Consider the following 27,650-nt stretch of genomic DNA (forward strand, 5'->3'; position numbering starts at 1 on the left):
TTTATTTAGTTCCCAATTTACCGCTAAATATTAGGCAATATTGCTCGTTGGAACATTACCTTACGCTATTTACAATATATTCAACATGTTACTAAACGGTCAACTATATACAGTTAGAAACAAGTGGAAATATTATGTTATTTTACTAGACGAGTGCAGTTGTTGTTTAAAGGTAAGTGGTTGTATTATATAATTTGTTGTTTTGAATATTCAATGTCAAGATCTTTGAGCTTTTAACTAAATTTTATTGTTTTATGTTTGACGTACCTTGTTTTTTCCAAATAATATACGCTGATAATTAATTACAATTTCAAGATTCCTCATGATCAGCGTTGTTGGTGCTACGGCCTGATTGCTCTTAAGCCTTTCTTCTGCACTGCTATTCCTTGCAGGTTACCATGTCATAAATTACCTTAGATCTAAAAACTGCATAATTATAATCACGGATGTTCTAACTTTTACACCAAGTTTCTAATTTTGTAGTCTGCCTTACTTTGTATACCTGTCGGTATTAATTTATGCAATATTCTTTTGCATAAATTAATACGGACATAATATATGGATAATTTTTGAAATAAGAAACTTATTTCTTAATAAGTTTGTTTCTTAAATTATTCCAATATTAATCATCTCAGTTATTGGCACTTTAAGGAAATGTCCCGAGAAAAATATTTTCGAGTTCCACAACAAAAGAATCACAATTTCGGAATCACAAAATAAAAAAAAAAACGGAGAAAGAAATAGTTATTGGAACTTTGTCTGTAGTTATTGGCATTCACATGGCTGTAGTCATTGACACCTACCATAATTGTTACACGTCTTGCTGCAGTTAATGACATCACTTTCAGAGTCATGGAATGAAACAATTACAGCTCAAATCATTTTAAATAAATGTTTATATTTCAATAAACAAACTGTAACTTATGCCGAAATGTTTTGAAATAAAAGCCTGAACTGAATGAACAACATTGCAATGAAACTAAAATAAAAATCTTTATCGTATGAACAGAAAAAGTAAGTAACTACGCATTTTTTGGCACACTTTGCATAAATAATGAGGTACCTAGGTATAATTTTTTTTTTCAGTAGGCTTTTGTAATGGTACATTCTCATACAGTTCTGGCACTTAATTCCAAAATTTGCTACTGTTACATTTTTCGTACATATAAAACACATAACAATACTTTATTAGGAATGATATTAGCCTTAGGGAGGCGCATTGGGATTGTGCACATTCCCTCGTTGCTTAGATTACTTGAATTTGGAAGAACTCAGCTGGGTTGATATAATGGACTTTTGGCCATCGGAGCTTGACGTGTTTTGGTTTTTCTAGCCTTTTTGTTACTTTGGTCATTTTGTTCATTTTACGCTTTTTCCTATTTTCTTCTTTCTTTATCTCTTTCTGTAGCTTATCTTCTTTCTTTTCTTCATGCATTTTTTTTCCACACACTAGATGTTATCACGTATGGCATTTTTTTCGTTGTACGCTGAGACTTCCGCTCTGGTGTCAGTTGCCATAGCAAAGTGTCGCGAAACCCGTAATCATCAGCTTCCACGATAGAATCACAATTGTTTGGCGTGTTACATTGAATGTGGCACTCTCTTTCTTGACTTTTTTTTGCCTCCTATATACGGTAGTTATTGATCAATATTTTGTTAATTTTCTATGTTTTGTTGAAATTCTAACTTTTCTATAATCGTACCAACTTGGTTATCTTCAGAATTGGTTTCGTTATGGTGTGGCTTATATATGTCAAAAAACTATTTCCATATCTTCAATATTTTCTTGGAGTTTCCCAAGCTTCTTTCAAAGTATTGAAGATGTGGATTCCATTTCAGAACTGAACGTTTCCAGGCATTTTTTCAGAGGTTTAAAGCAGCTAACATCTGCTAGTTGAAGGATTCTGGTAGCATTTGGATACAATGCAACGGGTATTATTTGAAGCCTCGTACAAAGGGTACCTATAGTTCGTCCCAAACCCTTCTTTCAGTGCGTCATAGTTGATCGAATTCTCTCTAACACATTAAGCTAGAAGTGACAGACAAAAACGTGAGTCTGTGATTATTATACATAGAACTTAGAAAATTATTTATCGTAAAGCTAATTCTACTTACGGGTGTATAATTGGTTGGAGTTTAGAATATACGCTAAATAGATATCCAATCGATGATGCGCATAAATATAATTTGACGCAGAAGGTCTCGATCTTGACAACGTCAACTGATAAAATAATTGTCATTCCAGGTTAGTATTATCAGACATTTTACAGTGAAAATTTAATTTTGTATTTACTGTCATAAAAATATTTTAAATATGCCGAGATATATCGAGAAAGAACAAAGACTAATATTAAAATTATTAAATTATTTTCAATTAGAAAAAGAGGGATTACGATCCTGCAACTGTCAAATTTAACTAAAATGACATGCAATAATTCTCGACATTCTTAAAATCCTATATTATGTCAAAATTAGTGGCGCACTGAAAGAAGGGTTTGGGACAGACTGTACTTAGTTCATAGCTCATGTGAGTTTTGTGACCATCACAAAAAGAATGACGGGAAACTGTATTTCGTTTTTGCAAAGATGGGGATAAAGTATATTTGAAATATAGTCTACAAATAATTCAGATTTTATCCAGCCATTGTCGCTTAATTCTATTCCCCACGCACCAGGAACACTTTTACCAATAGCAGCAGGAAGCCTCCTATAGGGGTAAATAATCATCGGAGGAGTTACTGAGCCAGCAGCTGAAGAGGTGAACATTACAGTAATATTGGCCTTAGCTGTTCCTAACATTTTTAGCACCGCGAGGACCAATAACTATATCCTCCTTAGGACAAAAGAGAAAACAAGTTTCGTCCCCGTTGACTCTTTTAAGATACTAAATATACTAAAATACTTTTTATCTTTTAAACAATTTTAGATATTGGAAAACCAGTTTTTTATATCCTTCTCAGAAAAGCTGCTGCTTGCTTTAGTTACCGCTTCTGAAGTTCTCGGTGTCAAGTTTGGATGATGCTTAAAGAAGGCTTTATACGAGTGTCTTCCAGGTTGGCTATCCCTGAATGGAGTCTTATGTAGACCGGCGTCCAAGAAAGTTTCCACTGAAGACTGAATATCGTCCTTTCTTCTAGCAGGCACATGGCCAATTTTTTCGAATTTGTCACTTAGTCTATGTTAAAGGGTTTGTCTGAGAATTTCATACTTCCTTGCTGCCAGTTTTTTGGGCATTCCATTTCCAATATCTGTTAAAGCACTTTGGAGGACTTCCTCGGTATATCTTTTCTGATATTTAGTATCTCTTTTGACTTTTGACATTGTAAACAATCTAAAAAAGTAAAAAAGCAATAGAATGTTCACTTTACAAAAAAAAATTATTTTTTCATATGTATATGTAATCATCTCAAAAGTTTCATAATACTACTACTATCGGTTTACAGCGTTCTCCGACGCCTTCCGACTCCTAACCGCCATTCTTCTTTATTTAAGCATAGGCCTGGAAAGATTTCTCTTTCCTCTAGTTCTTTTTCAATTTCCTCTCTCCAGCTTCTTCTCGGCCTTCCTGTTTTTCTTCTTCCTTGTGGTGTCCACGTCAAAATCTGTTTCGTAATCCTGTCATCTGGAATTCTCTGTACATAGCCGTACCATATTAACTGTTCTGTTTTTATGTCATCAACTATTGTATGCTTGACTCCCATCATTTCTCGTATTCTCTCATTTGGTATCCGATCTCTTCTTGATTTGCCTGCTGCTCTTCTCCAGAAGTCCATTTCTGTTTCTATTAACAGTTTTTCTGTTCTTTGTTTCATTGGCCAAACTTCACTGCCATATGTGATTACACTTTTAAGTATGGTGTTGTATATGAGTTATTTGTTCGCTTTAGATATTGTTTGGTAACACAGAATGCCGTTCATCATGGATATGGCTTTTCTATCCCGTATGTTTTTGTCTTTTATAGCAGCATCGAGTGTTCCATCTTGGGTTATCTTCATACCCAAGTACCTGTATTCATCACAGTGTCTAATTTCTACCACATCGTCTAATATAATGGACTGCTTTGTCCCTCCAATACACACGGTTTCAGTTTTCTTAATGTTGACTTCGAGACCCCCCGAATGGGGTCTCAAAGTTTTATAATTAATAATCTAAAAGTCAATTTATTGCTGATGCCCATAACTACATCTTATTAGTAATTCCGGAGTTCAGTTATTGGTATAAGTGCCAATAATTGCTTGCGGCTCTTCCCCAAGATCTAGTAACCAGCAGTTTTTTATTTTTATTAACCACTTAAACTTAAAGTACAAAAAGTACAAAAAACAAATAGACTGGCAGGATGCCTTAATAATACTATATGGCGAAACACATTGACACTGAGATGAAGTCAAGAATTTATAAAGCCAGTGTAAGACCAATAATAACATATGCCTCAGAAACAAGACTCGACACAGCCACAACGCAAAGACTACTAAAAACTGCAGAGAAGAGAGTACTGAGAAGAATTACAGTAAATACGCTGAGAGATCGAAAGAGAAGCAAAGATATTAGAAGAAAATGTAACGTACAGTGTATAAATGAATGGACACAAAATAGAAAAAAAAAATGGAATAACCACATAAGTAGAATGGAGGAGACCCGTGTCGTCAAAATAGCAAGAGATAAGTCACCAATCGGCAGAAGAAGTATCGAACGACCGCGCAAAAGATGGAGTGACAACCTTTCATAGAGATATTAATTAACCAATGAACAAGCAGAATTGCTTATAAAGAGGAAGAAGAAGAAGATTTAAAAAATACGCAAAAATAAACGCAAAATTTCAGTAAAATAGTATTCTTAAAAGTGGCATTACTGAATACTGCACTTATAATGGACAACGGTTAATAAAAGCAAATCACAAAACTACTACATTCTTAAGAAAAATTTTAAGAAACTTACCTTGTACGATGGTGTCAACAATTGCAAGCCAACGTCTGCAGCCATATGCAAATACAAAACCAATACCTACATTACCCAGAAACAAGAATGAGCCATCTATAAATAGCGTACTGGTTAGTATTTACGGATTCCTTCTTTTCTTATAAAATAGCAAAAATATTCGAAGTGCCAATAACTGGGCCCGTGCTGACTACTAGGGCACTTACCCTACATTAATAATCTGTCGTTCATTCAGTTCCGTATGTCAAATCTGGTCTTTAACAGTTTTCTAACGTTTTACCTTGATTTGTATGGGAATATTTTTTCATCATAAATCATATCATTCATCATGTCATAAAACATACCTCCCATTTTTCCATTTCTTCCATCTCACCCTAATTCTACTACATGCATCTTCATTTATTTTCCTTTTACTCTATAATATCCATCCTAGTTACTGAAAACTATTACTGTTCACAAATATTTCACCATACAAAGTTATCAATTTGTTTATAGTAATTACGTTTTTAACCCTGTGTTAGGCACGTGTTTAAGTATGACGTGGTTCGGCACGTGGAGGAGAGGTGTCACCCATTTTAAAATTGTCGTATTTTTGCAAAAAAGATGTTCTTGAATAGTATAGAATAAAAAATATGTACATACTGGTTACATTAACCAATTTTTATTCATATAGTCAAAAACAATATACTATTTATATTAAAAATCTGCTAAAAACGGAAACAAAAAATATTATCCGTCATCTAGGCATTGATTAAAAATGATCAACGCTTCTCTGGGTTGCTTGGTCACGTCTCCGTTCACATTCATAACATCTCCCACGTGACGATGCCAAAGGTGCGCCCTGTAGCATTTATTAATAATTTTGCACGTCTACTAATTTCTCTTGAAAGACCCTGAATTGTGAAACGGTTTAAAATTTGGAGTTGTATGAGCTGCCAACTAAACTCTTTCAAAAAACCAAACTTCCTCACATTTTTATTTAACGCTGCAGCATAATACGTATAAATGCATATAGAATTAATAGCGGCTATATTAAAAGTATTATAAATTAAAGAGTACCATCAGCCATCTTCTAGTATTACGAGCGACTTTATTTTTTGAAAAAAGATCAACGCCTACCTTTTTCATATAATTGAACGACACTATCTCTGGTTGCTGTTTGCGGTGTTTTAAGTTATCTATTGTATCGTCAAAATGCATAGTAGATAATACCAGAACCGCTGTTAAAGACTAAGTACAATATAATACTGTTGTACAATCTTTTTGTATTTCTCTTCTATTTTTGAGAAATTGTTTCAGCATATGCTAGGTTTTCTCCCTAAACTTTCGTAATGTGAACCGATAATGTTTATGTTTATATTTTTTATCGGTTTTATCACAATAAACAATGTCGGCATAAAACAATGCCTTCTACCTAATTGCTTACTGGACAAGGTCAGTCAGGCTATGTATAAACATATGGTTGCAGATTGACTGTATATACTTTAAGGTTATAAACTAAAGCAAAAACTTTCAAACTGAATTTCGCAGGTTTGCTAGGAATATACTGGCGAAATGAACATCTGCCTCTAAATGCCAGAAATTCTGCGTTAACTGTTATATAGTTGTTTATAAACATAGTCCCAACTTCTATAGTGGGAGGTCATGTATAAATTTCTCTCCTCTGATAAATCGCTTCTCGCTCATCGATAAATAACATTTTCAGACTCCCAATCTTCAACTTCGTGTCCAGAATTTGACTCACTCATATTTTTTTCAATATAATCTTTCTCGCCGTGATCTTTATTGTTATCTGGTAAATCATTATCACTTTGATCGCTACTGGGAACCCAAAACCATTCCATCTAATTTTTCTTGCAACACTAATACAAAATAAAAATATTGTACAACAAAACCTTGAATAAAAATAAAAACAATACATAAATTATTTAACAAATTAAAAATTATAAACTATATACCTGATATTAATAGTAACGTAGTTAGCCACATGGGTAATAAATGTCAAAAAATATCGTTTATCCAGCAACAACAACAAACTCACGGCTGATCTCAAACAACTGAAGCAATGAGTTTACTTATTTAACCATAATACAAATGTGCATGCGTGGTAACAAGGCCCAACCGTGTCACCCAAGATACCTTGGACAGAAGGAAAACTAATGAAGAAGTACTAAGGAGCGTCAACAAAGATAGAGAACTGCTAAAGACCGTTAAACATCGAAAAATATTTTATCTGGGACATATAGTAAGGGGAAGTCGATATAAAATATTACCACTGATCCTTAAAGGTAAAATAGAGGGCCGTAGAGGAGTAGGAAGAAAACAAGTTTCTTGGTAAAAAAACATTCGTGATTGGACACAGATAACAAATGCAGGATAATTATTCCATATTGCAAAAGATCGAGAAGCCTGCGCAATGGTGATCGCCAACGTCGGATAATTCTAATATGGCGAAAAAGAAGATAGAATAATTTTTACGTTACTAATGTATAATGGTCGTTACAGTTTGGCAAATGGACCTGGGAGGCAGTGTTGCTTCTCGATGCTCAATCTTAACAAAACTCTGTGTCCACTAATCCCGATGAACCGGAGATACTAAAAATAAAATCGAGCCCTTCCGATAAATCCTATTCTCAAGGTTTAGGATGCTAAATAAATTTACGTTATGCAACTAATGGGAGAGGGTGAAAGGCAAATTTTTGGTCGTTATAAAATAATTGAAAAGTCAACAAAAAAAAATTCTTTAGAAAACCCAAAACTGTACTCTTGTATAAAGCAGAAGTGGGTATCCTAAAAGTGTCAAGCATGAACAGAATTGAAGCATTCGAAATGCGAATTTTCAGAGGGTCTACTAAGGAGGGTCATCAAAGATAGAGAATTACTAAGAGACTGTTAAATACCGGAAAGTGTCTTATCTGGAAAATATATTAAGGGAAATCGATATAAAATAATACTCCAACTAATCCTTAAAACCAAAATGAAAGATCAGAGAGGTGTAGAAAGACAACAGGTTTCTTGGCTAAGGAAATCGTGAATGGATACTAAATGCAGGACTATTATTCCATATAGCAGCAGATCTAAACTCTTTCGCAATGGTGATCGCCATCGTCGGACAATTCCTAGATGGTACGTGAAGAAGAAGGACAAAACAGAGTATTTGAAACGTGCATTTAACTCTTCATTAGTCGCGTGGGTGACAGGGGTCACTACTTAGTACTTCTTCATTAGTTTTCCTTCTGTCCAAGGTATCTTTAGCATTCGTCTATGAACCCACATTTAAATAATTTTATATTTTTTGGTCATGATCGATACTTTTAGCGTCCACACTTCTGCACTATACAAAAGTACGGACCAAGCATAACACTTAACCATTCTTTGTCTTAGTTCGAAACTGAAATGATTATTGCAAAGCAATGACTTCATTTTCATAAAAGTAGTTTTAGTCATTGCTATTCTACGTTTTATTTCTATATCTGGATCTAGTTGGTCCATTACCACAGTTCCCAAATATGTCATTTCGTGGACTTTCTCAACTTGGACTCCGTTTAATTGAAGCTTTGCATCGGGATCTGGATCACGACTAAACACTAAAAATTTGGTTTTGTTTGAGTTTATTTTTATACCTATTTCCTCTCCTACCCCGTGAATACGATCAAGCAGAATTTAGAGACCTTCAATATTATCTGACAGAATTACTGTATCGTCTGCGTATCTAATCACATCATTGTAACAAACATTGAACAATGTTGGCGACAAAATGCAACCTTGTCTGACTCTTTGTTGTATGGAGATTTCATCGGTGTAGTCATCTCCAATTTTTACGATAGCTGTTTGATTTCAGTACAAATTTTTAATGTCACGAATATCCTTGTCATCTATTCCGATATTCTTCAGTATTTGCATTAATTTTACATGCTGTACTTTATCGAATGCTTTTTCGAAGTCCACGAAACATGCAAATACATCTTTTTTTGGTCACGGCATTTTTGTAATAGGATGTTAAGCTCAAAAAGTGCCTCCCTGGTTCCCATAGCATTTCTAAAACTGTAAAATTGGGTATATTCCAGATCTTTTTCGCATTTGCGTCTAATTCTGTTGTCAAGTGTTCTTAGGAAAATTTTAAGAGTGTGGCTCATTAGGCTAACTAATCGATATTCTGAGTATTTTCTCGCATTGTGTTTTTAGGTATTGCTACAAAGATGGATTTGAGCCAATCTGTGGGAATCACTACCGTGTTATATATTGAATTAAAAGTCTTACTACTACTTTTATGTTATCATCATCTATTAGTTTCAGCAACTCAGTTGGTGTATCATCTGAACCACAAGCTTTTCTAATTTTAGCATTATTTATAGCGTGTGCTACCTCATACCTCATAATTTCTGGACCGTCAGTACAGTTTTGATAGAATTCGTCAATATTATTCCTGTCATCTTCAAACAACTCTGATATATACAGCTGCCATGTTTTTTGTATTTCGTGCTCATTTACAATAATAATTTTGTTATTATTGTCAACGATTACAGAGGGAACTCGTTTTTTAAATATGTTACTCATTTCTTTTAGTTTTTTGTGCATATTAAATAAGTCGTGTTTAGATATTACATCCTCCATTTCGTCCACCTTTCTCTCATCCATTTTTCTTTGGGTAATTTGATCTCCTTTTTTATTCTTCTCTGCAGGTGTCTATATTCTGTTTCATTAGATTTTATCAGTCGAAGTTGTTCCATTAATTTCAAGATATCGTCTGTTATCCATTTATTTTTCTTGATTAAATTTTTTCTATAATCATTGTTTGTAGAGATTTCATTAACTTGGTTTTTAAATTCACTCCATAGTTCTTCTGGATCTTCTAGTTGTTCTCCGATGTTTTTAATTCTATTGTTAAATTCTTTTTTTTAACGTTTTGTTTTATGTCTATATCGTCAAAGTTAAGTACACTGGTTTTTGGTTTTTGTCGCTGAATTCGTTTTAACCTTAGTTTAATATCTGCTACAAGTGGTTGATGATCAGTTATCTAATATCTGCTCCAGGAAATGTAGTGACTTTTTTGACGGCATTTCGGAAACGCTCCTTTACAAGTATAAAGTCTATTTGATTTCTTGAGGACTCATGGTTAATGCCATTATCAAATGGGGCTTTCTAAGTGTATAGTCGTCGCTTGGGTAGTTTATACCAGATGTTTGCAATGATTTTCTATAAGTACATAAAAATAAATCAAGTTTTCCCCACAATTCAGCATATAAATTTTAAATTTCTGAAGAACAAATAATTTAAAAAAGTAATATAGGATGTTATAGTATAAAGTCAATTGTGCACACTAAAATTAAGCACTGGCACTAGTTACACACTTGTTGTCCGTAGGAACAAAATATACAATAAATTCTGGATTTTTTTCTGTCTAGAATATCATTTTTTTGTTACTCCGTTAATAAATTACCCTGTATAAAAACTGATAATTTTTGCATAATTTTTAAATATAAAATTTTAATTATGTGCTTGATTATAAATTCAATTAATAAAATTAGCGAATAGATCGTCACCGAGTAATTCAAACTCTAAAAGTGTGTCAACGGGTTGCATTTTAAGGATATCAATAATTATTCTATTTATTAGATTACTATATAATAGCTTATTAATTAATTAATCTTAATTCTTACTGAATTAAAGTCCGTTAATATTTCCCAATGTATTTTATTAGTAGATGATTGTTCTTTGTATACGGTGTTCTATGTTCTTTTACACAGTAACAGTTGAACACAGTGAGAGAAATTAAATTATATAAACAATGTACATGTGAAATCAACACATGTAATTATAGATTATGTGCAGCTTTTAATTAGTTATATATTAGGCCTGATTACGGATGAAATAATAAAAAAAGTAAGTATACCAAATGGGAGAAAAACAACTTAAAATAATCTGCTATGCAGACGACGCGACGCAATACTACTCTCTCAAAGTGAAGATGATTTACAACGTAATTATGCTGCACTAATTTCCCCAAAAAAGACAAAATGCATGGTTATAACAGCAAATTTACTAAAATGTAAATTGGAGCTGGAAGGTCAGATCATAAAACAAGTGATGGAGTTTAAATATCTAGGCATCACATTATCTAGCTACAAAAAGTTCGAAACTGAAGTGGAAGATCAAGTGAATAGAGCAAAACCGCAGGTTGCCTGAATGAAATAATATGAAGAAATAAAAATATCTTGAAAGTAATGAAAGGCAGAATTTAGAAAACAGTCATCAAACCAAAAATGACATACGCAGCAGAAACACGACCTGACATAGAGAGGACAAAAATGATGTTAGAAACAGTGAAGATAAAAACACTTAAAAAAATTGATGGTAAAATACTATGGGACAAAGCTAGAATTATAGATATACGACGTAGATGCAAGGTGGAAAACATCAAGAACTGGGTAAAAAATAGAAAATTAGAATAGAATGATCATATGTTGAATGACAACAAATAGAGTAGTGAAAACGGCAAGAGACGGTTTCCCAATAGGAAGACGATCTGTCAGAAGACTACGAAAACGATGGAACGACAACGCACTGAACGTGTATTGGAAAACAGACAGTGTCATGTCTACATAAAAAGAAGAAGAAGAAGAATAAGAAGACAAAGAAAAAAAAGAAACAGAAGAAAAAGAAGAAAAAGAAGAAGAAGAAGAAGAAGAAGAAGAAGAAGAAGAAGAAGATTTTCAATGGAAGTATGCAAAACCCATGATTTTGTTCTTCTTCTAATTTGCTAAACATTGTGGTTTTTAATGTCAATGTCTTACAACCATATAATAGGACTTGTGATATGCGACGGGAGATCTAATCAATTGCGATCTACAGTCATTCATTAACTTAAAAAAATAATACCAGCGCGTGGCACTTCTTAGTGCCGACAGAAGTGAATGCTTCTTATAGTGCATTATTACTATCTGAGTTAATGATATTTTAAGTATGCTTATTACTGAATATTTAATATTTTCTTATAATAACACCATCGTTAGCCCCAAAAACATATGCTTCGCCTTAAGAATTTCCAATAATCGGATATGCATCTACTTAACAAGTCCTGAACTTCTCGAATATATTTTAACAGAATACTCTGCGATTACAATCAACTCTGTAGAACTATCCGTAAGAAGAATGGTTACCCTAGCCAAAAGACTAATAATCTCCAACGTCTGTCCATCAATACCTCATGAAATTATAGAAAAACACCTTCAAGATTTAGGTCTTCACCTTGCTTCACCAGTGTCATATATTAAAGCTGGAATCTCCGGTGATGAATTACGCATACTAAGAGCTTCAGAAGAGAGGTATACGTTACTCCAACCACAGGTAGCCTTGAAATTGAAACTTCATTAATAATTCCATTCGACAATAATTTGTACAGAATATTTCTCTCCACCTACAAAATTGCATGTTTTCTATGCAAAAAACATGGACATACAGCAAATAACTGTCAAAATCCCCCTAGCAATCCTCTTCCAAATAAACAAACGTCCCCAGCTGAACCCATTCCTGCTACCCCAATATCAAACAATTTGGTTACACCAAACACAACACAAAATACGGTTCCCAGCCAACAGATAAAAACCGTCGATATATCCACCACTTCTAATGCCGCAAACAATGAATTTCTTCCTTCTACCTCTGGTCAGAAACGAACTCGTTGTGACTTCAGCGATTCTACCTCCCAAGAAACAAACACTTCTACTTACTTACCCATCAAAGACATAAAAATGCCTTCACCCGATGCAAATGTGCATAAAAAGCATAAAACTAAAAAATTCAAGAAAGTCGCACCCGATCAATCTAAATTAACCACCTCCTCTGTTCTCACAATCAATAATCTTTATCAAGAAAATCCAAACTTATTCTCTTTACCAGTTGAAAATTTTCTTGTCTTTCTGGAAAACTCATTCGGCAGTAATAACCCTCTTCAAGAAGCACAGCAGTTCACTCAAAATGTTCGATTACTACTCGACGACATGTTTAGAATATACCCTTCACTGGAAGATAGAAAAATCAAGAATAGATTAACAAGAGTTTCTAAGAAAATTAAACAGCAACTTAATATAGACAATCACAACATCGTAATCTAAATAATGATGAAGATTATCCAACCGACTCTTCTCTATCCTTTCAACGTTCTAAATGTTAAACATATTTTACTTTCATTTTAGTGCAGCGGTACTGCGATGGGTTCTACCCTCGCTTAGAACGCTTACAACAATTAATCAATAATACAAAAGCAGATTTTCAAGAAACCAATTTCAAGGAAACACATAGACGTGATCTTAAAAATTTTGAAGGTTACCATTTCCTTCGGACTACGTATACAAGAACAAGTGGAGGAACATCTATCTTCGTATCTAATGATTTATTTTCTATACAATATATCTTAACTAGCAATTTAGAGACCATAGCAATAACTGTCTAGTGTCCCGATCAAATAACCATATGCAGTACATATATTCCACCTAATTACAACTTTACAGAAACCGAGTTTTTTTTCTTGAAAGACATTCAGTTGTTCAACAGAATATGACCCCTTGTTTTCCATGTACTTTAACTTTAACTTATAACTTAGTGATACAACTGTTGTATTATTTAGTCATAGGTTCTAAGCTTATAGATTAACTGTAGCAATTAGTAACATGTGCTTTTTGTTATTATTGTACACAATATTGTTTGTGTCAATGGTCTTTGCAGCCGAGACACATTAATTTAAATTAAAAAAAATATCCGTTAAAAAATTAAATTATTCGAATAAGATAATAAAATTATTTTTGTTGAAAATACAGAATAAAAAAATATTATAAAATTTTTATAAATACAAAATTTATAAAAAGTAACAAAAAACATTTGTTAAAATACTATAATTAACAAATTGTTGCACATTTTATACAAAAATATACACAAAGAACAAGACAAAGAAAAATGTCACATTTCACACATTTCTTTTGACACTTTCTGTCCTTTCTACGGGGACACACTCAACAACTAGATGTTGTTTATTGTTTCTTGTAGGGAGCTCCTAGAGTATTCTCTACGCTGTCATTTTTTTTAGTTTCGCCCTTATGTCTAACGGTATTCTTTGATGGTTACTTTGTTTTTCAATATAAGTATAGTTTAATTAGTACGAAACCAAGTTATTTTAAAAAAAATCTGCGTTTTAGTTTTTTAGTTGGCTTGTTATGTTGATAAATAATATAATTATTTATTTGTGCATTATTAAGCAGTAAAAAAATGTTAGAGACCATCACTTTCGATTACGAGACACATTATATAACGCATAAATTTCGTCATCCATATTCACGCCACTTTTTGTATGAACATAAAAGTCTATAATCTCAGGTTTATTTGATTTGTCGTCAAAATCTGTCTTATGACGAAGTGAAGAAGCTACTATCACCATTTTATTTTTCTTCCAGACAGAGGACACCAAAAAAATGTCTTTTTTAAATCCGAAAATTGCGTGATTTTCAGCTCTGTTCTTGAAATTCAAATAGATTATCGGTATTTCCCCCTTGTTTTTCCGAATAGTTCCAACATATGTAAACCGATGTTCATTAAGGAAATGTTCCATTAGCGGTATGCTGGTAAACCAGTTGTAATGTTGCGGATAGTACCACGTATTGGATTTACAAGCCTGTTTACTACATCAAACGGTTGATTACTGAATCAAAAATGTCCTTAAGGCTGTGAGATAACATATACCTCTAAATTTTAAATGTAGAATGTTTTGGCATCCACTTAGGTAAATATTTTAATGCCATATTTGAACGGCTTATTGGGGATATATTGCCAAAAGGAACAACGTCCCCGAAGAGATTTTAATTTTTCGAATATCGTCAAGTATCGACTAGGAATAAAATATTGTTGACAATTGGATACAAATTGATCAGAAACAGCTCATATAGCTGACAGTTTATCTGCTCTCTATCGTTCTTCTGTATTTTCTATATTATCGAACCGTAGACACTTTCAAAGTAATATAAATGTTTGCAGGGACATTGTTAGCCTGAAAATGTTAATTCCTGTTCCATCCGTAGTTCAACGATTCTCCAGATTTAACCCATTTGCTTTATAAATGCCTGGTAGATATAATAATTCGAAAACTGCACGAATTTCTTCTGCATTAAAATATGCATTCGTAGGATTGATGATATACTTATGTTCGTCATTATAATTCTCAGCGACTAAACTAACTTTTTATTAGTGTGCTGGACAATATATTCTACAATAATATTATCCATGAATAATTCCCAGCAAGAAATGGGCATCTTACAATGCATCATTTCGAACACCGGAAAGTAGAATAATTAAATTTTCTAGTCGTATACTAACTGATTTATTAGGACAGTTCTTTGCCCATGTTGTTTTCCCATCCCGTCTTAGGGATATGAAAAAAAACTTAGACTATCTTACCCTATCATCTTTAAACGTATTTTTGTCTTTAGAAGATTCTTCCGACTATCATTGGCATTCCTGATTAGAAGTCCCAAGCTGACAATTTTTCACAGATTGAAGTTGATTTTTTAAAACATTCTCACGGGGACGAAGGCCAACCTGCTGACTTTTATTTTCAGATTCGCTTTCTGATCCTAACTATGATCCAGTTCATTTATCCTGCTAAAGCTTTAAGACTGCTTCGTGTTCTTTCTTCCACCTACAAATATGTCTATATGTCTTAAATTAATAATATCTAAAAGGAAAATGACAGTTAAGATTTGATTTCACGTATAGTGCATCTATATATCCGCTTCTATGTATTACACCCTAAAAGGGATCATTAGAGCGGATATTCACAGACGCTCTAAAAGTGAAAATAAATCTTCCCTGCCTTGAGAAGCAACTCTAACATGGCTTCGTATGGACGCAAATAGCGACATCTGATAATAAATCCGTAAACTAATTTTTCGAAACCAAATTCAGATTTCTGCTTTAATCTGTGCCTTCTAACAATTGCAAGGCAAAACAGACGTTGATAAAGATGTTATTAGAGACATGGGGAATCTAAAATTGTATTCCACAACAAATCTCCTCAACTAAGTAAAAATCCTTAGCGAATTGGTTTCTAGTACTCATAAAGAGTATACCGGAATAAAATGCAATTCTTAGAAGGCACAGATTAAAGCAGAAATCTGAATTTGGTTTCGAAAAATTAGTTTACGGATTTTATAATATCTAATTAATTTACAATATTTCAACCAATTTAATTGTTTCTGTTGAATCAAGTTGGTAGTTCGTTACCCTACCGCGCAAAGAGTGTGACTTGTCGACCCAGCCTTTTATATAGATATATAGACCACACGCAACTTTTCAGGACATTCCTGCAAATAAGTATCGACAGGTTTCTGTTACATAAAATTGGTGTCCAGGTCATAAAAACTTTATGTGATATTTCGATCCTGGTTACTATCTCTTCAACAGTGTTACAATTTATATTTAAGCAGCTGCCAAGGTATTTAAAATGGTTTACGCGTTCTATTTCCTCTCCATTAAATAAAACCAGACCTTGATCTATATTCATCTTTTTAACTGCCATCCACATTGTGTTTAAAATGTTAAATTTAAGACCTCTCCAATAACTTGTTTTACTGATTAGATTTACTAATGTCTGAAGATCTTGTAAATTTTCTGCACGAACGGCTGTATCGTTGGTGTATCTAATATTATTAATTACTTACTTACTTACTTACTCCGTCTAGTCTTAATCCCTCTTGTCTGTCATCTAGAGCTTTCCTAAAGATTTCTTCAGAGTACAGATTAAAAAGACTGGGTGAAAAAACACAACTACCCGTTAAACGTGGATTAACGGGTAGTTTTTTGTATGACTGTCTCCAATTTAGATACAGGCTACTTGATTTAAGTATTTTAGCAGTCTTTTATCACAGTCGTCAAGTCCTGCTGTCCGCAGGCGATCGAACGTGCCTTCAGTATTTACGGACGTGCAAAATAGATGGGACATTAAGTGATATTGATAGCTAATGATTTGGATAGCTTGAAAATAAGTTGTTTTTTATATTTTCCTCAGTAAAATTTATTAAAGTCATTGTCAAATATTGCCTTTGACAATAATTTCTATTGAAAACAAAGTAATTGTTAAAATACCTAGACAATTTTAAGCTTCACTAGTAAACAATGTAATTAGAGATTTATTAGATCTGTATAGCATTACTGTTGCATTTGTTTTAAAATTAAATAATTTAATTTCTATATTTTCAGATAATATGAACTTACATCACTGTACATTACTATATCTATTAGTAATACTATTCCAGATATCAAGCAGTTCACCTAGTGGATATCAGGGGGCACCTATCATAAAACCCTTTGGAGGCGCACTGGATACTGTGGAAAATGTGATTACAAATATAGCTAAGTCTAAAGTAAGTAGGTACTTTATAAAAATAAAATCGGCTTTTTTTCGTTTTTGTTACAATCATCTACTCGTTTTTAATCGTTGGTTTAGAAACTTCGTCATTTTAGTTTTCTTTCGGGTTTTACTTTTCTGACTACGTTTTAAATATTGTCTGCTAATTTCTTTTGAGTCTATGTTCTAGTTTACCATGCATTATTTTCGTTTTGTTACAACATTTTATGTTTATTCTTTTCTTTTTGTGTTCTTGATTATTATTTAGATTTATATATATATATATATATATATATATATATATATATATATATATATATATATATATATATGTATATATATGTATATATATTTATATATTTATTTATATATTTATTTATCTGATAGTTATTGATAAAACAAAACCCATACAGTAAACCGGTACACATAAAGATACGTTTAAAATTTGAAAATATTTCAACATTGAATTTTAAAATATATAATACTAAAATCAGTTTTTTGAAGTCCTTTACACAATAAAAAAAAAATCTTCCTCCTCTATCTTTTCTCCTTCCTAAGGATGTAGTGACGTCAGGTAATTCGTAGGGGGCACTATTTCTGTCCAATTATCTCCAACCAGTCATATACTTTATTTGGTTCAGCCATCTTGCTAGACATCTTCGTTCCATGCCTTCTCTTCTATTTATATGGTCAATATATTTATCTATATTTTGGTTTATAGTTGTGGTGAGTCTAGCTTTTATGTTAAGTACGTATAGTACTGAATTATTTATACGATGTGCGGTACATGGTATGTCCAATATTCTACGATAAATTTACATTTCAAATGGTATTATAATAAATAGTTTAATAAATAATTATCAGTGTATAATCACATGGAGTTCTACTCAAATTTTTTGAAAATTATGGATAAAGACGAAGTAAAAAGACTTATCTTGATATTCAACAATATATACCTAAGTGGAAAAAAACAGTGGCTAAGATCAACTTTTATAACAATCCCTAAAAAACCCAATGCCAAAAAATGTGAAGATTATCGAATAATAAACCTTATGAGCCATCTCCTAAAAACTTTTGTAACAATTATACACAAAAGAATATACAAATAGTGTGAAGAACACATGACAAACACACAATTTAGCTTCAGGGATGCATTGGGTACTCGAGAGGCACTTTTCGCAATATAAGTTCTCTTTCAAAGATATAGAGACGTGAATTGTGATATATATGTATGTTTTGTTGATTACCAGAAAGCGTTTGATAGAATAAAACATGACGAACTGATGAAAATATTAAATTCAATGGGTCTAGACAGCAAAGATCGCCGTATAATAAACAATATCTATTACGAACAAACTGCAGCTATTAGAGTTGGGGATCAGTTAACAGACGACATAAAGATAAAAAGAGGTGTGCGACAGGGATGTATATTGTCCCCATTATTGTTTAATACATATTCAGAGCACATTATGAACCTAGCGCTAACGGACATAGACGAGGGAATACTTACAAACGGAGAACGATTGAACAACATAAGATACGCTGATGATACTGTCATTTTTGCAGACAGTCTTAAAGATCTGCAGACACTTGTCTCCAGGGTGGCAGAAGTAAGTAGCAGGTTTGGGCTTGATTTAAACATCAAAAAAACCAAATACATGGTTATAAGCAAAAATAGGACACCACCTGGTCAATTACTAGTTAACCAACAACCTATAACACAAATCACCAACTTTTGTTATCTGGGTGCAAACTTAAATATACAGTGGGACCAATCGACGGAAATTAAGATAAGGATCGAGAAGGCAAGATCAGCTTTCGTCAAAATGAAAAAAATCTTTAACAGCCACGATATAAAATTGACAATAAAAGTTCGTTTACTAAAATGCTACGTATTCTCCGTTCTTTTATATGGCGTGGAGTCATGGACCTTAACTTAAGCATCACTAAAGAGACTCGAAGCATTTGAGATGTGGTGTTATAGACGCATGTTGAGGATTTCCTGGATAGACAGAGTTACCAACGAAGAAGTACTACAGAGAATAGGTAAAGAGCGCGAACTAGTCATAACCATAAAACGTCGCAAACTAGAATACCTGGGCCATATAATGCCCAATGAACAACGATACAACCTACTTCGGACCATACTTCAAGGTAAAGTGCATGGGAAAAGAGGTCCAGGACGAAGAAGTATATCCTGGCTGCATAACCTGCGAAAATGGTTTAACTTAATCACTACCGGACTTTTCAGGGCAGCAGTCAACAAAGTCAGAATAGCCATATTAGTGTCCAACATCCGTAACGGATAGGCACCATAAGTAGAAGAAATCACATGGAAAGAAAGTTGGATTTAGTATTTTTAAATATGAATGTCAAGAATTTAATTAAATGCAATGTGCCACTTGTTAATAAGGACATATTATCCTTGTCTTGATTTTATAGTCACCTTTAATTTTCTAGATTCAACCGAGATTTGTATTAAAAATTCCTTTTTTATATGACTATGCCAAAGGTTAGAGGTCATATAAAAGGTGATATTCATCTTTTATATGGCCTTATTCAAGATATGGACTGGACAGAGCTGGAGGGGTGCTTGGATGTGCATGTATGCATGCAGTTGATTTATGAAAAGCTGTATGCATGCATTAACGAGTCAGTACCCAAAAGACAGTCGAGGAATGTATTAATAACAACAAACAGGTATCCTACTTTCTTTACTTCAGAACTTATATCAAGATTAAACGTAAGAATCGTCTTCATAGGCAGGTAAATAAATCTGCAAATTCTTTGGTTTAGGAAAAAATATAGGTGTCACAATGAAAATATTGAGAGTAATGTACAAACTGACCCTAGTAGATTTTGGTTTTATATAAAATTCCGTGGTGTAAATAATAAAATTCCAACAGAGGTCTCTTATAGGGGTGTGAACATAAGTGGCTGTCAGGATATTGCCAATGTTTTTGCAGAATACTACTTTGGCTCTGTATTTCAAAGATCAAATAGTATCAATAGTACACTGAATTAGGGGGCTTTTACTTTTCAAAAATAACAGTTGAGAATGTTCTCCAAAGCATTAAAAGACTAAAACCAAAAAAGCCACAGGTAATGACAATATACCAGCATACATTTTTAAAGGTTGTGCAGAGACTCTTTCTGTCCCTCTCACACTAATTTTTAATTTATCCCTTAAACAAAGTAAATTTCCAGATAGCTTAAGGCATGCAGTTATAGCACCTATATTTAAATCTGGTAATGCTGGTAACGTTGAGAACTATAGGCCTATACCTATCATCAATTTAATTGCTAAAATATTCGAGAATATGCTTGATAATAATGTTTTGAATTACTTTGGAAAAAGGTTCTGTCCAGAACAACATGTTTTTTTACCAGAGAAGTCCAATGTGTCAAATTTGTGCGTTTGTACAAGGTTTGCAGCAGGGGCCATAAATAATAAAACTTAGTTGGATGTCATTTTTACCGACTGTACCAAAGCTTTTGATAAGATTGATTACTCTATACTTATCGAAAAGCTAAGCAAATTTGGTTTTGATTCAGAAGCGTGTATGTTTATGAGGTCATATCTTTCTGATAGGCTAAATCAAGTTAATTAATCAATCAAGTTAAAGTGGGGAACAGTTTATCTAGGCCATTTATGTCGACTTTAGTTGAATTACAAGGTAGCAACTTACATCCTCTTCTGTTCGCTATATTTATTAACGATTTACCTCATGTGTGAAGTTTTCGACAAGACTGCTATTTGCAGATTTTAAATGTCATGTTTTACTATCACTCAAAAAACACAATTCATGGAGAACCAATACAAAATTGCTAACACTGTACTTGGACGAAAGAACACTTGCAAATATCTTTGAGTAATGTTCCAGGTAAATTTGAGATTTAATGAAAATTATCGGATCATCATTGAAAAGGCATACAGAACTCTTGGCTTCATAATTCACAATTAAAAATTTATTAAAAGATTTGAAACTCTAATATCATTATACAATGCACTGGTAAGACCTCACTTGAAGTATGCCTCTATTATATGGGCACCACAAGCCGAATTCAATGTTGATCTGTTTGAAAAGGTTCAAAAATGATTCTTGATTTGTGGACTTGGTTTAAAGTTCAGCGACTGGATAATAGAAGAAATTTTTATTCAGCCCTTTTTATTTACTATGTTGTAAATAACATTAAATATAAAAATTGCTTTTTTATAAATAATATTAAATTTAATGTTCCAAAAATACATCTAATAATTAATAACAAACGACTGTTCTCAACTAAAAAGACTGATTGTTCACCCATAAATACAATGTAACCAAGTGATAATTAACTGTGATATAGATTTTTCAAATTCTTCTGTGAAATAAATAAAAGTTCATTCCTATTCGAAAAACCAACGAGTCAACACCTCGGCTTCTTCTAATAGTATTTCTTATAAAAAAAATTGTCAGTTAATTTGATTTGTTATCATGTAATTATTGAAAGTGAAAAGTTTTGTGTGAAGCAACTTGGTATGTAGACTTTATAATTGATACAAACACACTACTAGGCCAGGCATTGCGCCTGATTTTCATTAAATATTTTGGCATCCAGAATGTTTAAAAGTGCTTCTTTAACCCACCGCTACAAGCTACGCAGCAGTTATCACATCAAAAACAACAAAATCTACACCGGCGACTACATCATATCCTAGCAGAAAGCAAGCGATAGTATTAAACGCTCTTCCGGATACAGCTCTCTTCGATTACAATCGGTAAATCGGCAATCGGTAAAATCGTAACACCAAAGCGTATTACCCACGCTTCCCGCATATTCAACCAACGCATTTAAATCTTTCTTGCTTCTATTTCTGACGTCGGTATTCTTCTTAAAAACAATCCCACCGTTTCCGTTAAAAATGAAATCGTTCACATCCGCAGACTCATTTCCCCAACTAAAAGATTGTTAATATCTAATGTATGTCCATCGATTCCAAATCAACTTATCGAGCAGGCATTAAAAAACGAACTTGGTCTGCAACTAGCCTTACCTGTATCTCAGATTCGAACAGGCTCACCCGATGAAGATTATTCCCATATGTTAAGTTTTCGACGGTCTATCTCGGTCTAAAGTCTGACCAAACCCTGGAGGTCTTCTGCAAGCTCCACAGAAGTATAATATTTTTCTGTCTTTACGATACGTTCAGGGTTTGGAATCGGAGACAGCAACCTTTTTACTATTCCTTGTGGATCCCTAGATGCTGGTGTGCTGCCTTCATATTTTCCTGCATCAACCTACATACACAAAACCCAATGAGTTAAACAATCTGCAAGTATTCCTAGCAGAGTATGGGACACTTGTGACCAACCCCTCCATTCCACTCTGACGTCACAAGCCCTGATCATTGGCCAATGACAATAAAACCCCGTCCACCAACGTCACAAAGGTCCGCTTGCCCACGGTTCGTAGACTTACTACGGTTGCCTCTTCCGACTAACCAATGAACATTAAGCCCGAAATTACGTCACGAGAGTACAGTAATTTGAATCGTAACATTGTTAATCGTCGTTTTTATGTCTTTGATGTGTGGAAAATAGTAAAGATAGTTATGAAATAAAGATGTCTAATGGATTATAATACCTAATTATGGAAAACTGTTGATATGTAGGCAGTTTGGCTCTTAAAATGAATCAGAACCGGTTGTTAACGTTTATCCAATGTTAATGCAGGATTTACGTAAATCTAGGACTTCAATCTCCATTTTACACTGAAAATTTGTCACGTATACTGAATTTTCATCAATACTGGATCTACTATTGAATGAATTACCGAATTACATAACCATTTTTTTTCCATTTTTTTAATATCGTTCCTACACACTACAACCTGTGCCTGGCATTCTAAAATTTCATCAACATTATTATTACGTTAATACACAAGTTTTACTCTACCTTATAAAAAGATACGAAGACAATAATAGGTACGATGTACAACTACAATAAATAACGTTTCTTCGATAATTCAAAATAAGTTTTTATAGAAAACAACACCAAAATTTCAAAAACAAAAATATAAAATAAACTGAGATATTTAAGAAACGATAAATAATAAAGCAAATAATAAACTAAAAGATATTTACCACGAACAAACTGTGATAATAAATGGGTTGTGTATTCTTGTGTAATCTGGTGACGTAACTCAAGCATCCCCACCCCAGTCGGAAGAGGCAACCGTAGTAAGTCTACGAACCGTAGGCTTGCCAAGATGGCCGCAGCTTCTTCTTCTTTACGGTCCGTCAAATCTTCTTGTTTTTCGGCTGTTATGTGTCAATTATTTTTCTTTTTTTATAACGAATATCACTGGCAATTGCCTTGCAGCAAAGCCATCAATACAACAAGACAATAACCAATATCAATTGTCAATTATTCTTCTTTTCGGTATATAAATTATTCTTCTTTTAAATAAATATAAATATATTTTATATAAATTCTTTTTCTTTTTCGGTGTTGTTAATTCTTCTTTGTTTCAGAAACTGTCAGTTATCATTTTAATTGTCAAATATTCTTTTTTTCGTTGAGCTATCTGTCAAGTCTTCTTCTTTTCGATCTATAAATTCTCCTTTTTATCAGCAACCGCTAACTGCCATTTTTATTCAATAGCTGCTAATTTTGGCATCTAACAGATCATTAATACGCCAACAACTGCTAATTATTTGAGATTTTCAGGAACAAAGGTATCTAGAAAATCTACCTTGTAAATACTCGCATTGTATTTGGTAATCTGTCGTAAGAATTGATTTTAGTCTTTCATTTTTCTCTTTAAGATATGAAAATAAAATTGAATCTATCCCGGCTATTTGGCCACTTTGCGTTATTCTAGATTTCACTGCAGATTTTAAGCATTACTTTAATCCCTACCTGTCCCATTTCGTTGAGTCTCAGCTGTTTTTCCATCTTTCCCTTCTGCTTTTTTAAACTTTCTGGTTTTGGTTTATGGTTCTTTTTCATAACTTCTTTTTTCTGTATTATTGTGTGGGTTGTTGTTAGGGATAGTATTTCGCAATATTGTTTTCACTCCGCTACCTTCCGGGTTTTTATGATATCTCCACCTTTGATGACCTGTGTCCACGGTTTAAGGAAAAGTATCGCTCCAAAAATAAAAGAGCTCCTTAAATATTTATAAGTAATAAAACGTTAAATTCGAAACATTCCAAAAATTTAATGAAATTTAGTGTCATTGTACAGACTGTCATATAGTAGGCTAGTGCTTAGGAAAATATAGATTTTAAAAACCCTGTAAAACCCTGTTTTATTACCTGTAAAACAAGGTAATAAGAAATAGAAGAAGAATTATTTTTAATTAATGTTTATTAAAATTATCAGAATAATAATAGGTTTTTGTTTTACATAGCCACTAGTCTGTACCTTTATTTTGCACAACTTTTGCTTATAATAAACTAAAGAACTAATCATAAAACTTTTATTCTGATTTGTTTTCAGAATGACCAAAAATTTCGTATAAGTTTCACGGCATTATATTATACCTGTTATTATTATAATGCATATTTTAATATTTTCAGGCAATATCACCAGCTTTTCCAGACTCTGGAAGAACTCGGGCTGTATTGGAACTGCAATCTAAAGAATCTTTACCGCTACAACTTGATAACAAATATGGAACACTCCAAGATTTTGCTGCTCGAATATTTAATCCCGAACCCGTTGTGGATACTGCTCAAGAGTATGAAAAGTATGGCAATGATGCAGCCACTCAAAGACGAATTGCAAATGCATTGATAGGAGGATTTGAAGGATTTTCGAACGTTTTAAATGCAGCTGTGGAGGTAAAATATTCTAGTTTCTTAGATAATTTTAATAAATAGAGTATTGAATATTCTTTCGTAGACATTGGCGATTAATAAAATATACTTTTAGTTTCGATTTTGTAATTTTTAAGAAACATATTGCGCAGTCTACTACTTAACGATTCGCTACGCTTTACTTAAAATACCAAGAGCAAAATTTAGAGTTTAAATCTCGGACTTAAAGTAACTGCGCAAGTGATATTTACAAAAATGTACAACGTACACCGGCCACAAAAACCATCAGCGAGGCACAAGTGGCAAAAAAATCGTGACCAAATAAAGAAACAAAAAAAAACAACAACAATAAATGAAACAGAAAACCTCACAGCAAGTTTTCATGAGCAAATGTGAAACTTTGCAAAAATGGTTAAAAAAATGACAGCAGTCATGAATACAACGTAAAGGTTTGGTAGACAACAACAATATTAAACCAGGAGGATGATCTAAGAATTGGGCGATCAAACTCAGGAGAGCTAAGACAAAAAATAAATACTCTTAACGAGTTTGCTAACAGACTCGAACTAGATATCATAGCTCTACAAAAGACCCAAAGTTTGACTTAAGCAGAATAAAAAATTAGACGATGGCCTGGTCACTATGAAAGCCACTAAAGTACGAATCATTGAGGGAATGGGAACGATAAAAACAGTTTTAGCATATGTTAGACCATATGATCCGATCCTAAATGAGGACCTGAACGACATTCTCGATTCAAAGGTGCCTCCGGTCATTATCGGTGACCTAAACGCAAGATCGCCCAACTGATTTGATAGAACCAGTAATTGTAATGGAGGGTTGTTATGTGGCTATCTCGAAGACAGGCACAACATGGTAGTAAATGGAACAATAGAACCAACGTATCTTATTGGAGGAAACAGACTGTCCAACTATTTAGACATAGCAAGTTACTACAATAAACACCAAACAAGAGCTGGAAGTGTATACGGTAAAACTAGAAAAAGCATACAAAACGCCATAGAAGCCAGCACCAAGGAAGAAACAACACCATCCACCAAAGCAAGGTTCAAAAACATCCGCAATGAGCTGAAGAAACTGACCTAAGAAAAAAACCGGCAAAAAAGAGCCAACGGGACCAGGAACCGAGAGGACAAAAGAATTGCTAATGAGCTAAATAAGAAAGTCAAAAAACAACTAAAGATGCACAGGAATGACAATTTGGACAACTATATCCAGCAGCTGAATCGCAACAATTCTGCGTTCTGTACACTTTCAAAAATACTGCGAGATGACAAGAAACCAATTGCGGCCTTACATGTAGAAAACGGAAGGGTGTAGACTAAAAAAGATAAAGCGGAAGTCATGAAGGACACACTAGAAAGTATGTAGAAATAACTACCACCTCTAATAATAAGTAAGAGAAGGAGTGCAATAGAACTTCCATCTTCGCAGACTAGACAAAACAGCTAATCAAAATGACTAATGCTAATAAAGCTCTAGGACTAGATAATGACAGAGCCTTAAAAATCTGCCAGCGGAAGCAATCGTACACCTAGCAAACTCAATAAACTATATCCTAAGAGTAGGATACTTTCCTGATATATGTAAAGAGGCTCATGTAATAATGATGAAATAACCGGGAAAACGGAACTTTTTTACAAAACTAGCGGTTCATTAGCTTACTATTAGCAAAAAGCAAAATTGCAGAGTGAGTTATCTTATCCACACTAAAAGAAGGGTTCGAGAGGATGGGGACAATATCTAAAGTGCAGTTTGGGTTCAGAGGTGAACATTCGTGCGAAGTGCAGGTATTAAGACTAGCCGAATACATCTCTTAAGGGTTCAATCAGAGAAAATATACAGCAGCCGCCTTTCAGTCAGCAAAGCCTTTGACAGAGTCTGGCACAAAGGCTTACTGTATAAAATTTAAAAAACGAATTTGAATATATAGAAAAGAGTCAATTCTGTATCAAGACTCTACTGAGACATAGAGGAAAACTTTGATTTAGATTTAGATCACTAAGCAGTTGTAAAAAGATACAAAACATTTGGTTGCAACAACACTTGTTAAAAAGATTATCAGTGTGCCTACAGTTTAAATCAAGTCTGTAAATTGCTGCTTCTAAAGTTAGAGGTGGTCATGACAATTGTTAGCCTTCATAAGGAAAATAGAATTATTTAAAAATAATAAATATTATACCAAATATCTCTTCTAAAAATGTAAACATACCAGTAAATATTTATTTATTTATCAACTCCTTTATTTTAGGTTCCATTTGTGACAACGAAACAATTTGGAAAAACATTGACTACTTCACTTAATACTGTTGGTGGAAAATTAGTAGGTTTGTCGTAGATTCTCTTGGAGATCTCGCTACAAGCAAGCGTAATTTTGGAAAACGTAGATCATAGCATTCAATAGTAAAGGAGAGTTCTTACTGAATATTCTAGTCTTTCTTGTAACTCATTTTTATTACGATGTAAATAATATAGGTACTATTTAAAACTGTGTTTCGT

General features: G+C 33.3%; 1 protein-coding gene across 2 annotated transcripts; it reads left to right on the forward strand.

Annotated features, from left to right (window-relative positions):
- On the forward strand, positions 1 to 27,650 carry LOC140446768 (uncharacterized). 2 transcript variants are annotated; one of them, XM_072539358.1, is made up of 5 exons: positions 1 to 172; positions 17,179 to 17,342; positions 24,891 to 25,154; positions 27,403 to 27,484; positions 27,534 to 27,626. In XM_072539358.1, exons 2-5 carry the CDS (start codon positions 17,184 to 17,186, stop codon positions 27,536 to 27,538), a joined length of 510 nt encoding a protein of 169 aa, XP_072395459.1. In that variant the 5' UTR covers positions 1 to 172; positions 17,179 to 17,183; the 3' UTR covers positions 27,539 to 27,626. The 2 variants fall into 2 exon arrangements, with proteins under 2 accessions (XP_072395459.1, XP_072395458.1); XM_072539357.1 differs by having other exon boundaries at positions 5 to 172; positions 27,403 to 27,650.

The sequence above is a fragment of the Diabrotica undecimpunctata genome, chromosome 7, assembly GCF_040954645.1.
Source record: "Diabrotica undecimpunctata isolate CICGRU chromosome 7, icDiaUnde3, whole genome shotgun sequence".
Taxonomy (NCBI): domain Eukaryota; kingdom Metazoa; phylum Arthropoda; class Insecta; order Coleoptera; family Chrysomelidae; genus Diabrotica; species Diabrotica undecimpunctata.